Genomic DNA, 14363 nt, shown 5'->3' on the forward strand with positions numbered 1-14363 from the left:
AAGTAATGACTGCAACGTAAACTAAAGTGAATCAAATGGTGGTGAGGTGTGGAGCTTACCATGTGTGGCTTGCAATCACACATGTAAATTATCAATAAAAAATCAATAACACTGCTTTTGAATATCGATTCAGTATCATAAAACAAAATATTGTGATTTTCGATCGATATTTCATATCGATATTTTTCTTACATCTCTGGTTATGAGGAATGATTCTCCTACTTGTTAAATCTGTCATGAAGAATTAAGACGTCTCTGACAATGGCAATTTTATTTATATCACACATTTCATTACATGTAAACTAAATATTCTTAACACAGAAGATAAAGACATAAAAACCTGTTTAGGTTTACAACAGTTTAAGGCAGTGAAAACAGCAAACAGAACTAAACTAAACTAAACTAAACACCACTAATGAATAAAAAGGTCTGGAGTCTGTTTTTAATATATGCAAACTGATCTCAAGTCAGCAGGTGACAGGACCACAATAACAGAAAGCATCTTTGGACTGTACCAGAATTAAAATAGAGGACTGAAGGCTCTGCCTCCCATTCTACTTTTAAATACTCTAGGAACAACAAGTAGGCCTGCAGTGCGAGAGCGAAGTGCTCTAATAGGGTGATATGGTACTACAAGGTCATTAAGATAAGATGGGGCCTGATTATTTAAGACCTTGTATGTGAGGAGCAGGACTTTGAATTCTGGATTTAACAGGAAGCCAATGAAGGGAAGCCAAAACAGGAGAAATCTGCTCTCTCTTTCTAGTCCCTGTCAGGACTCTTGCTGCAGCATTTTGGATTAACTGAAGGCTTTTCAGCAAGTTTTTAGTTTTCAAGCTGAATCCTGAGATGACTTTTTAAGTAATGATATAACTATTTACAGCTTGAATGCCTGTGATACATAGACAATTAAGAGATCAGTGAGACATTTCTTTGATTATAGTACTATTATTATTACTACAACTAAATACTGTTTCCAAGTGGAGGAAAAATGATCATGTAATAAGGATAACATTTTTAGAATTAAAATTCAAATAAACATTAAAGGAAAAAAGGAAAAATTGAGAGAAACCTGATGTATAACAGATGAGGGATTTCAGCAGAAATGACAGCAGCTTTCACATCAAACTTTTCAAATGCAACAAAACTGTCTGTCTCTTCAGATTCATTATGATGATAGGAATGATTTCAGCCATTGTCATGATCACGCTGATGTTTGTGCAGAGCAGATAATGAAGTGAATGTTTTTGCACATTGGTAACAGTGAAACAGTTTATTTACAGCGTGGGATCGCTTGTGTGTGGAGTATGAACTGAGATTCTTGAAGCTCTTGTCACACTGGTCACAGCTGAAGTTCCCTTCAATGTGTGTACGTTCATGATTGTTACGACTCCCTGAATACGAGAAGCTTCTGTCACAGTGTCTGCACTTGTATGGTTTCTCTCCTGTGTGGACTCGTTTATGCACTTTAAGATGATCTGCAGTGGTGAAGGATGACCCACACAGGTCACAGACGTGCTTTTTAACCCCACTGTGATAGAGTTCATGTTCTTTTAATGCACTTGGAGTGGGGAAGCCTCTCCCACATTCTTTGCAGTAGTTCATTTTGTCTCCAGTGTGTCTGCGTTGATGTAGCTTTAGGCTCTTTTCATTATTGAAAGTTTTTCCACAAAGGTCACAACGCAACGCTTTCCCACCACCACAGTGACGACAGGGTTGAGAACTGGATCCATCTGTGTCGCTCTGCTTCTAAACAAAGACACAAAGACACAAAGACAGTGTAAGTCAGGGAATTCCTTCAACATCTTTATCCAAAGCATCATCCAAAGGAGATGTTGCAACACTCTAAAGTATCGATCATGTACCACTACCAACGAAAACCTGAGACTCTGTGGAGAAAAAAAAGAAAAGAAATCTGCTTCTACTTTTGACTTCTTCTCTTTCTATACCTCCATGTGGTGTTGTCTGAGTGGTGATACCTATTGCTCAGGACCAAACTGTAGCAGCTTCCTGCACCCTAATGGTGTCATAAATAAAACTGACTGTGATGATGTTGAAGCGGGCAAAGCGACCAGTGAGGAGGGTATACTGTGGCATCTGCCGTCTGTTGTCTTTAGCATAGCAGGTGGCAGACTGAAGTTAGATTTTAATGAGTAATTACTGCAGGTTGAACGGGAATCATGGATGGAACATTAAGGTTCACAAAACATCACACATAGAGGACTGGGTGAGTTGCTGACTTTACAGAGCAGCAGGAAAACCAGCTGAACCGAGCAGAGAGTCCAGAGTGTGGAGAACTAAGCTGAGCAATGAAATAAGAGCTGAAACTCACGAAGCGCTGCCTTTACATGTGGGAGAATTGCCAACATACTAACACAACTGAATGAGCAGAGTTGTTCCAAACAGTCAGCTGAAAATGACAAGATAAAAATATAAATACAAACCTCACAGTAACTGCACTTGTAGAGTTTCTTTCTGATGTGGATCTGTTCGTGTCTTCTCAGGGAATGTGGCTCTTTAAAAGCCTTATCACACAGGTCACATTTATAAGGTCTCTCCTCAGTGTGGGTAAGCATGTGGTGCTGTAATTCGTAGTATGTCACAAACGGTTTCCCACACTGATCGCAGCAGTAAACATCTTGTCTAGTGTGGATGCGTAGGTGAGTATTTCGGTATGCTAGATGAGTGAAAGTTTTCCCACAAATGTCGCAGCTGTACGCCTTAGTTTCAGAGTGGGTAACTTGATGACGCCGTAAGTTGCCTCTGACAGCAAAAGCTTTACCACACTCATCACAGCTGTATGGTTTAACTCCACTGTGGATGACTTGGTGTTTTTTTAAGTTTGCAGGCTGTCTAAAAGACTTTCCACACAAGTCACAGATGAATGGTCTCTCCCCAGTGTGGATGAACTGATGATGTTTTAGGTGAGTCTTCTGAGTAAAATCCTTCCCACACTCATCACAGCTGTATATTTTCTCTCCCGTTCTTCTGTGAGGTTTGTCGGCCTCCTGAGAGCGCTGACTTCTTGCTCCATGTTGGTCCTGCAGTGACAGAGATACAAACAGAGGCAGTGAGTGAAATGCAGTCGTGGAACAAACTGAAACTGCCTCTGTAATCAAAATGACAATTAGGAAATTGTTTTGCTCATTGGGAAAAAATATACAATCTGAAAAAATTATTATAAGTGATGATGATTAAATTTTATTTCAGTGTCCTGATAAAATATGATCTTTGTATTTTCTTGTAACTTCTGTGGTTTTTGTTTGTGAATGTAGATTCTCTATTTATGGAGGAGCCCAGGATGGAAATGATAAAGCTGCTGTTAACAACCAGCTGTGCACAGTTTCAACAACAGTGTAACTGAGATATTTTTCTCACCTTTTGTGTTGAAGTCATTGTTTCCTCTGTAGCGGCTGAGCTGAGTCCAAATGGCTGAAAATGTTCCTCCGTCAGACTCTCCTGCTGCTGATCAGCTGGGACACAAAAGAATATTTATGTGTATTTGATCTCTGACAAAAAGAAGCAGAGCAAACACAAACCCGAGAAAAGCAACATTTAGAAGATTCATTTGTTCCAGCAGCTGCAGGATGGTTTCTACAGGCTGAAGAACAACAGTCACTGCAAGAATCAACATCTGCACATTGATTTTCTGTTAGAGGAACAAAGTGAATGCAGACACACACAGAGACAGACTCTCTCCAAACCCTCAGAACAAAAGCTGTCCAGCTTTGTGTGTCTGTTAAAATGCTTTTTACAAATCCTGCTGGAATCAGTGTTGTTACAGCTGCAGTCAAAGCAAGATGGAAATAACAAGAAGGAAAGTTCAAATCTACTCAGACTACATGTCAGACGTGATCCCTGCAAGCAGGCACAAACTAAAACTCTCTTTTGTGAAGACCAGTGTTGGTCAAATTACTTGAAAAAAGGAAGTAATCAGTAATTAGTTACTGATTACTTCCCACCAAAAGTAATCCTGTTACTTTACTGATAACTTATTTTTGAAAGTAATTAGTTACTTAGTTACTTTTTAAAAACATTATTTGCACCCTGAATAGGTAATAAAGCGATAGCGAATCCATCATATAAAATGTAATCAAATGGAAAAAGTCTCTTTTTAAAACTTGTTTTATTAGTTTTAATCTTTTAACTTCATGCATCAAGCAAAAATGTAATTATATGCAACATTCTCTGACTGGAAGAAATTTGTTTAACATTTAAACCTATTTTCTGCACATTCCGGCAAATAAAATATATTTTTTTTTGTTCACACGTGGTTGTCGTGGCTGGGGCGATCGTGGCTCAAGAGTTGGGAGTTCGCCTTGTAATCGGAAGGTTGCCGGTTCGAGCCCCGGCTCCAACAGTCTCGGTCGTTGTGTCCTTGGGCAAGACAATTCACCCGTTGCCTACTGGTGGTGGTCAGCAGTGGCGGTCCTAGCCTGTTTGGCACCCCGGGCGAACACTCCCTCTGGCGCCCCCCCCACATACGCACACATGTGGATCGCCACAACATAACCTAATAGACCTGCACCTTAGTTCACAGATTCACTTTATCTAAGGTTTATTTCTGGGATTTCACACAACCCAGGATTCAAATCATGAATACATAAAGGGCTTGGATTTACAACATTATGAATGAAATGTGCTGCTTCCAAAATGAAATTTGGAAGCAGCGGGTCTCCCTCCCCTTTCGATGGGTTGTGTGAGACTTTATATCATCAAACTGTAAATTATAAATTTTAAATTGTTATTTAAAAGCAGCGAGCAGGCGCACTGAGGGCTCTCGCGCTCACTTTTCGCCAATAGAATTTTGAAAAAACATCGATGTAAATTGTAAGTCTGCATTATAATGTCTGGTGTTTGTTGTTTTGTTTTTATTTTGCGAGTTGGTTATTAGATGCTGCTCCCCGCCGCCCTGCCCTCTCCTCCCTGTGCCGCAAGCAGCAGGCGCACCTCGCAAATGGGAGGGTGCCTATCGGTGCCTGTACCATTCCCAATATGCGCTGGCATGATGTCGGGGCAGCATGAGTACAAGCAATTATTTTTAATTTTTTGCCGATGCCCGTGATGCCGCCCCCACCACGATGCCGCCCGGGGCAACTGCCCGTGTCGCCCGTATCAAAGACCGCTACTGGTGGTCAGAGGGCCCGGTGGCGCCTCGCCTCTGTCAATGCGCCCCAGGGCGGCTGTGGCTACAATGTAGCTTGCCACATCGACCTCGCCCTACTTACACTCCCTCATTCCTGCATGCGGCCTTCCACAATTTCTGCACAAACAACTCTCACCCATGTCAATCTATAACTTTTCTTATTTCATTTTATCTCTCAGTTCCTCTCATGTGTTCATCCACAGCAGCTGGACAATGAAATTTATTGTGACCCTGATACTGCAGCAGATCACTCTGATTTCCTGTTATCACTTCAAATAGAAATGAGGCTGTAGAGCAGGGGTGTCCAAACTCCGGCCCGCGGGACAACTGCGGCCCATGGTCCATTTTTAATTGGCCCGCAAGTAATTTTATAAATAGAATAGAATATGGCCCGCACTTCAACTTTTGCTTGAGTGTATTGCACTTCTTAGTTTTAACACCAGGGGGAGCTGCTGTTGATCAAGGCAGTTGCTCCACCAAAAAGGACAATCACAGAAGAAATTTACCCCCAAGTTAATAAACATGGCAGAACCAAAGAAGCGAAACGTCAAAAGTGAGTGCAGAAAATTTCAGACACGGTGGGAGAGTGAATATTTCTTCAAAGAATTTAAGGGGACGTGTGTCTGTTTGATCTGCACTGAAACTGTGGCAGTTATGAAAGAGTATGATGTACGACGTCATTATGAGACCAAACATCAGGCCTATGCATCCTAAAGCAAATGGTAGCTATCCTGCGGGGTCAGCAACAGTATTTTTTTCATGCTCAAATTGTCCAGGAAAAGGCTCCAATAGCAGCTATGAGGTCGCCCAACTCATCGCAAGACATGGCAAGCAGATGGAGACCTCCTAAAACACGGCCTCGTTAAAGTCACCGGAATAATGTGCCCGGAAAAAGTGCAGGACTTCAGCAATGTCAGCATGTCCAGAAATACAGTTGTGCGACGCACTGAAGACTCGTCAGCCAACTTTAAACTGCAACTGTCTGATAAAGCTGTGCTGTTGATTATTACTCCATCGCATGCGATGAGAGCACCGATGCCACAGACACCGCACAGCTGCTATTTTTTTGCGGGGAGTGGACGAGAGCTCGAGCACTTTAGGTGAGTAAAAAATATATTCCACAGTACCCGTGTGTTAATAAACATGCATGTGCAGGTACACATGCTTCAAATATCAATAATGCGCATCGATTCTGTCACTAGCCTGCTTTTGAGCACCACTTTCTTACATGCGTTTTTCTTGTTAACACACAGAGTACACGCCGCTGTGCACAGCGCACGCACACGCAAAGTCAGCTGATCTCATCTGATGATGAGACGATCAGCACCGCGCCTGGATGGGCCGATTTACATACCCAGCGCAGCTGATACTCACCAGAATAACTCCTGTTATTAAGTCCAGTTCAGTCTGTTAATGTTGATATTAACGTTCAAACGAACGTTAATAGGTGTGTTGCTAAGCCTAATAACTTAAATAACAAGCTTGAAATGTCCCCGTCCTATTTTCCCCTTTATTGTTTTTCTCTGTGCTGTAAATCTTCTGTCTAAGAAGAAATCTGCTGCTGTTCTGAGAATGAGCTACCAAAGCTTTTTCTGAAGAAATCAATAAAGATCTGTTGTAAAGGCTCACCTTCAGCACATTCACTTCACCAGATGCACCTTGTTTCTTTTCCGCACCTTTGATTGGGGGTGGTGCTTGGCTTTAATTGCACTCACCTGTCACTCGTTATATAAGGACTGCACTCACCTACCCCTCACTCTTTCTTCACTCCCACATGGGGCGGCAGCTGAGAGAGAGCAGTCCATGTGTCTTTCCTTTACCCATTATTCAATAAAACGACAAAACCTGTAAATGATTGACTGCTTATTCTCATTCTAATTGGATGAGCCCATGATGATGACTACTTAAACCCTGAACCTTCCTTCCTCCAAAACATGGTCCTCCGAGCCGGAGTAGTGTTATCATCATGGATTCACAGCAGCCATTGACTGAAGATTTGAGACGTTCCAGTCGTGATAGTCGACCTCCTACCCACCTGCAGTATGACGTTCAGTACCCTGGCAGTAGAAGTGCTAGATGTGAGACAGGGAGTCAAACAGAATGCCAGCATAGTGACACAGACACACATGGGCTGCAGGATCCTGACGGAGAGTCAGAAAGACAACCAGAGACATCCCCTGCTCCTTTACCTACCAATCAAGATGAGGTGATGAGGGAACTCCTGGTGACGATGAGGGAGATTAGGCAACTCATGATTCAATTATCTCCTCCCCATTCTCGCAGCTCCTCCAGATCTTCAATTCATACTGTCTCATCTGATGAAAGCAAATCCTCTGTATGCGGTTCACAAGCCATTCCCCAAACGCATCAGCAACATGAGCAGTTCCCAGTGATTGATCCAGCAACATGTCAATCACCCTCTCAGCCCCCACAGGTTAGCCGTCACTCTGGTGCAGTTCCGGCTGCTAGCCCTCCTTTCCCTAATTCAACAATACTGGATGCTGCAGTTCCTTCAAGTGGTTTGCCTAGACCAGTTTTTCCCACACCACTGCAAGGTCCCCACCAGATTTCATGTGTTCAACCTGCTGTTCCTCTAGATGAAGACCCCGCTCAACCTCTCGTTTGCATTGCAGAACCAAGGCAGCACCCTCCTGTAAAGCCACAACCAGCTACATCTGATGGTTTGCATGCACAAAAACCTTCGGTAACCATTACTGCTAGTTCTAGTCACCCTGTTAGCACTAGAACACATGTGTATAAGCTTGAGGGTCCTTCTTTCCCAGACCTTACCAGTGAAGATGAAATCCAGTATAGGCTGTTACGAATGGCCCTTACTAACCTGCTTGACCCTCATGAGACAGAGCACTTCAAATATCATGTCTTTCTCGATCATCTGAAAGTAGACCAAGCTAAACGGTTAGCTATTTCCTTTTCCTATGCTCCTGACCCATACACTCAAGCCATCAAAGCTCTTGATGAGCGTTATGGGCAACCAAGACAGCTAGCATTGAAAGAGCTACGGAATATACTGGAGCTTCCTCCTATCAGAGCAGGTGATGGTCGGACACTGGATAACTTTGCTCTTCGTGTGCAAGCTTTAGTTGGTTTGCTTAGCACTATGGGTAATCAAGGACTGACAGAACTAAATTGTGGCTCCCATGTCGATCGCCTACTTGAAAAGTTGCCTGCAGAGCATTCCAGTCGCTTCAAACGGCACATTTACAGGGAACAAGGAGATATGATGTATGACTTACCTTTGTTCTCGTCCTGGTTGCAAATGGAGTGCAAGTGTCAACCAAGAAAGGACAGTCCTGCTTCATCCTTTAACCAGCCACGACCTGCCCGTAAGTACACCTCTCCACTCACAACGTTACATGGGACAAATCCATCCGATCCTGTACAGGCAACACAACCCATCATAACGACTAAGGCAAGATGTGCATATTGCTGCTCACCTGAACATCATATTAGCAAGTGCCCTGAGTTCATTAACAAGACAAAGGATGAGAAAATAAACTGGATAAAGAGAAACAAACGGTGTTGGCGTTGTGCTAGAACTCATCAGGCTGTGAAGTGTGATCTGAGGAAAGCATGTGCCTCCTGCATGGGACGACATCTACAGATCCTGTGTGAGGTGAATCAGAGACCTAGAACTGAAGTTAATCCTGTAGTGAGGACACTGTATTTTGATAAACCTAGTGACTGTCCCAGTGTACTATTAAAAGTTGTGAAAGTGCTCCTGCGAAATGGCAAAAGAACTCTTGAAACATATGCAATACTTGATGATGGCTCCCAACGCACCATGCTTCTGACATCAACAGCTCAGCATCTCCACCTAACTGGGAAAGCTGAAAAATTATCACTCAGAACTGTCCATCAAGAAGTTGAAACCATTCAAGGTTCTTGTGTAAGTTTCCAGATTTCTCCCATCGCACATCCAGAGAAAACTTACACAGTTAATAATGCCTTCGCTACAAGTCACATAGCACTTTCAGACCACACCTACCCCGTATCATCTCTCCAACGGAGATACAAACATCTCCAAGGTATCCCATTACCCTTTATTAACAAAGCAGCTCCACTACTGCTCATAGGCTCTGATCATACCCACCTTATTACGCCTATTGCACCAGTTAGACATGGACCATTTGGATGTCCTGCAGCAGTCAAAACCCGCTTAGGATGGACACTTCAAGGTCCGATCACAGACTTCCAACCCCAGAGCAGTTCCACGCATACCCAATGTTTGTTCACATCTTCCAGTTCAGGTTCAGGAGAACCGCTCCAGCACATCCTCGTGTCCACTGATGGCTCTGAATTCATTCAGCCACCTCCTACTCTACCATCAGCAGTATCTACGTCCTCACCTGCAGTGCCGCTATCACCAGTTCCACCGCCTGTGGCTAACTTTCCGCCAGTGGTCAGGGCGCCACCTGCTCCTGGATCACCTGGTCCTGCCCCTGCCAAGTCCCGTAAATTACCCCCAGCACCTGCAAAACTGCCTGACGGTCTGCAGGTCTGGGCCTGCAGCTGCATCCCACGCGGTTGGCATTTGGACCTGCTTTGCCGCCACCGCTGGCTACATGGTCATCCCCCTGAACTGTCTGGCCTGCGTTGTCAACCTCTAGGTCGACCCCCTGAACCCATATTAGACCTGTAGCATGTCTGATTTCTCTGCCCCCGCTTCGTGAAAAAGAGCATCTCTAATCCTTTGAACATATTTCTCAGTAGAAATATGGGGGCGGCTGTTGTAAAGGGTCACCTTCAGCACATTCACTTCACCAGATGCACCTTGTTTCTTTTCCGCACCTTTGATTGGGGGTGGTGCTTGGCTTTAATTGCACTCACCTGTCACTCGTTATATAAGGATTGCACTCACCTACCCCTCACTCTTTCTTCACTCCCACATGGGGCGGCAGCTGAGAGAGAGCAGTCCATGTGTCTTTCCTTTACCCATTATTCAATAAAACGACAAAACCTGTAAATGACTGACTGCTTATTCTCATTCTAATTGGATGAGCCCATGATGATGACTACTTAAACCCTGAACCTTCCTTCCTCCAAAACAAGATCCATTTATGGAAAGCTGTGATGAAGGCAGTTTTGTCTTTAATTATATTCAACAATATAACACATTTGACCACTTTTAAGTGATTTTTCTAACTTTAATACACTACAGATAAGGTTATATATAGAGCTGGGCGATAGAACGATAACGATATGTATTGGGAAATAACTTTTTCTCGATAGAAAAATTAAACTATTGCGATAGGCCTCATCTCTCTTGTCCTCTTAAAAAAAAAAGAAAAAAGAACAGCCAATAAAAATTAAGTAGCACAGAGCCGAACCAATCACAGCTGCAGCGTCACGTCACGTGACTTGTTACGTACAGCACAAGTGTCAAGGCGCACATGTGTATTTGTTTTTGCAGCCGTGCAGCCCGGGTAATGGAGGAAAGGAGTTTGCCGACTAGAGAAAAATCAACCGAGAGCGTGAGCGAAGGTTACCGAAGAAAAAACAGATGATGGTTCCAGTGCCGGAGAGCTTGTCGAACGGAAGGGCCACAGAAGTTCCGTAGTGTGAAGGTAAACAGAGTAGCGCGCACTGTAAATTGTGCTGAAAGCAAGTCTGGAAATACAATAAAGCGGTGCATGCTCAATCTCTGACTGAAAGCGCTAATTCGTCATTCGGCTTTCGTCAGACTAAAGTCACTGTTAAAACTAGGGATGGGTATCGTTTAGGTTTTATCCGATACCGGTGCCAAACCGGTACTTTTGAAACGGTGCCGGTGCTTAAACGGTGCTCAAACCGGTGCTTAAAGAATGGAGAACACAAACTTTGTCCAAAAACCTCTCATGTTCAGCTTTTTTTTTTGTAAAAAGATAACAATGTTAGCCTTTTCTGCAGCTATAGGGCATATATGGTATCACTCTTGGCTGGAAGCACTGCTTAAACAATGGGAAAAACACAAACTTTGTCCAAAAACCTCTCATGTTTAACTGTTTTCCACTTTTTCTTTGGTCATTTTAGCCTTTTTGGCCAGGGTGAAGGGAGTATCTGCCATCAAACAAGAAGACAGCCGCATGTAACTACGACGGTGTTTGCTAGTTCACCTTACATGCATTAATGTAATAATGTGGTTAGCCTACTCAACGTTAATTACACACGAACAACATGAAGCTACTCACGCAGAGGAGAACGGCTGCTGCTGCCATCATCATCCTCATCATTTCTGCTACACTGACAGGGCTAGGGGCCAGGACTCTACTCTTCGGGTTTTTGGGGGATGTTGCTAACTCCAGGTCCGATAACAGGCACCACACCCGCAGTAGATGTGCTCGGTGTGAGGTGTCACAGCAAGCTATCAAACACGGCGCATTTCTCGGCTTTTAAAAAACCGCTATGCGTCGCCAGGTGTTTCATCGGATTCAAGGTGTTACCTCCTTTGCACAGTATCACAGTATCAGCTTAAAGCACTTGTTGCAGGCTGCTGAGTTTGCATCTTTTGCTGTGAAGTACAGCCAGACTTTTGATCGCTTTGCCTTGGGCATTTTTAATCTGTAGCTCTGCTCTAAAAGAACGTACGTACCTGACCCCGCCTACTATCCTCGGAAACGTAAAATGATTGGCTAGAATTGGCTCAGGAAAAAAAAAGCACCGAAATAAAGCACCGAAATGTGCACTGCTTTTCGGTCTGGTTACTACCGTTTATGTCAGAACCGGTGCCATGATGGCCCCGGACACCGGTACCCATCCCTAGTTAAAACTGTTTGAAAAGCTAAGCTATACAACAAGGAGAGATTGAGAATTTCCTTTTAGTTCTCAGTTTATTTGATATTGACAAAAGTTAGTCAATTTTGTCTGTTCTTCTGTAAAACAAACTAAGATTTATTTTTAGAATTAATATTTTGTTTCTAAGTGGAATTGACAATTTAGTCTGTTTTGTTTGTTCTATTTTGAAACTTAAACGCTTTAGCGGCTGCCTTTTGTGTAGTTTGCAATATTTGCCTTTATTTATCTGAAACTGAAGTCTCATGTTCCTTAAGTACATCTGCCCTGTTGAACTTATTATGGGAAATAAATATTTAAATCAAAACAAGCTGCTGATTATTTCACATTTTACTTGTGAGCAACGGCACATTTAAATCTTACAAATATAGTTATTTGGCTTATATCGTGATATATATCGTTATCGCCTGAAATGAAAAAAAAACATATTGTGATATGAAAAAATCTTATATCGCCCAGCTCTAGTTATATATACCTAATTTCTAGTAAGTGGCCCAGACCTTTTTTTTTTTTTTGTATGTGGCCCTCAGTGAAAACAGTTTGGACACCCCTTCTGTAGAGGTTTGGTGCAGGCAGAAAAACAGCTGCAGGGACAATGAAAAGACTTTTCTGCTCCAACTTTCTGCCAGCAAACGCTCAACTTCTCCCAGCGTGCTGAGCTAATGATTAGTTGGTGTTTTCTCCAAACACTCTCTCACTCTTCTCTCAACGTGTTCACAATAAACTGTGAACAGACACCGAGGAGAGCAGCAGAAGACCTCATTCAGGAGCTAAACTCAACATGAACTGAACTCACAGTAAAGTTAGCTCGGTGCTTACCTTTAGATGAGCCCACAAACCGAGAGAAACTCCGTGATGAAGCTGGAACTCTTTCCAAACACAGGAAACAGATCAGGGAGCAGAGACCCACGTGGTTCACGCTGATCTCAGCTACGATCCAGGAGACAAGGGTGGGCAGATCGATGCAGATATCGATCCAAACGTTGGTAGTGGTATATGATCGATACTTTAGTTTGTTTCTCTAATCTAAGTTCACGACTTTTCATGCAAAAGCAGCTCTCTCTGCTCGACTCCTGTCGTGCACACACACTTTGCTCCGCCCCCTTCTTCCTGATCTGCTTTGATTCGGTCCTGTGCGATCACGTGACTCGGCTGCCCTGAAAAAAAAATACATTTTGGCTGCAGAGAGAGAGAAAGAGGAGCAGCATGTGGAGATATGTCACAGCTGTAAATAAAAACAGCAATGTGTGTGTGAAGGAAAGTTTCTACTGTGGCAACACCACCAATTCATAAAGACACAAAGAAGAGCAGCAAAAGAAACTCAGTGAGGAGGAGGGAAATCCCTCAGACAGACCCCTGCACAGAGGTCAGAGGTCACTGACAGAGTCCTTTCGGAAAGGCACAGGACATCCAGGTCGCTCATTTAGTCCTGAAAGTAAATTTCATTTCAAAGTGTTCATCGTCATCATTGTTGTTACTTGAGCAGATTGATTACTTATAAACTAAATGCAGACATTAAAAATAACACATTCATCCCACTGAAGTGTTACATTAATTATTTTATTGGAGGCATGAATTCTCAGCAGGTCTGGGATCATACCATCATGTGACTGAAGGAAGCGGGGCAGATGTTCTAAAGACAGCAAGTGTAATGTTACAGGCCAGAACACAGAGAGACGGGGAAAAGTGAAGAAACAAGCGAAAACATAAAATGTGCATCTGACTGCATTTCAGTGATATTGGAGACGTCAAAGCTGAGTGAAAAATGTATCAAAGTAGGAGTTGGATAAAGTGATACCCTCTTTTACTTTCATCCACTGTGGAGGACAAAAGGTTTCAAACTTGTCCAGGCCTTAAAGCTCATGTGTGTTCTCCACAGTAGCAGTAGATGTATAAAAATATGGCTTTTTTGAAAATAAAAGAATAAAATTGCTTCCTTGAAAAAGACTAAATTTACAGTTCAGTGTTGAATATTACATCAAATAAACTGTGTTTTGAATAGCAGAGAGTCATGTGAATGTGCGCTTGAAGGCTGTGATGGAGGTGTGGTCCCTGGCTCAGCTGCAGGGGAGGAGTGGTGCAGTGAGCTCAAGGGGGCGGTGCCGGGACGGCAGGTGAGGACAGAGCTGGTGGCATTTGAACTAGTGACAACCTCTTTCCCCTTTAGTGAAGCGAGAGACCAGAGAGAAGAGAAGAGCAAAAGCTGAGACGTACAGGACAAGTGAATACGCTTTATGTGTATGCACATATTGTATCTTACAGGCTTTCGTAATGGAGCTGCAGAGTCTGAAGGAGAGCCCCGTGCAGAAGTGACAGATGAAGAGCTGCGTTAACTGCATTTAAAAAAGGCAACTGTCAACTTGATGCCAGGGACGTTGAAGAAACGAGAGCTATTGCCCACCTGAGAATTCAAGTCGAGCAAGTAATC

At 43.2% G+C, this 14363-nt stretch overlaps 1 protein-coding gene across 1 annotated transcript; it reads right to left on the bottom strand.

Annotated features, from left to right (window-relative positions):
• Positions 1-88: 88 nt before the first annotated feature.
• On the bottom strand, positions 89-12807 carry LOC109197792 (zinc finger protein 239-like). Its single transcript, XM_025910521.1, has 4 exons — positions 12755-12807; positions 3379-3509; positions 2445-3041; positions 89-1749 (listed from the first exon to the last, which is right to left on the bottom strand). The coding sequence occupies exons 2-4, from the start codon at positions 3394-3396 to the stop codon at positions 1189-1191; spliced, it is 1176 nt and encodes a 391-aa protein (XP_025766306.1). The 5' UTR covers positions 3397-3509; positions 12755-12807; the 3' UTR covers positions 89-1188.
• Positions 12808-14363: the final 1556 nt, after the last annotated feature.

This window comes from Oreochromis niloticus, linkage group LG9, assembly GCF_001858045.2.
Source record: "Oreochromis niloticus isolate F11D_XX linkage group LG9, O_niloticus_UMD_NMBU, whole genome shotgun sequence".
In the NCBI taxonomy this organism is placed as follows: domain Eukaryota; kingdom Metazoa; phylum Chordata; class Actinopteri; order Cichliformes; family Cichlidae; genus Oreochromis; species Oreochromis niloticus.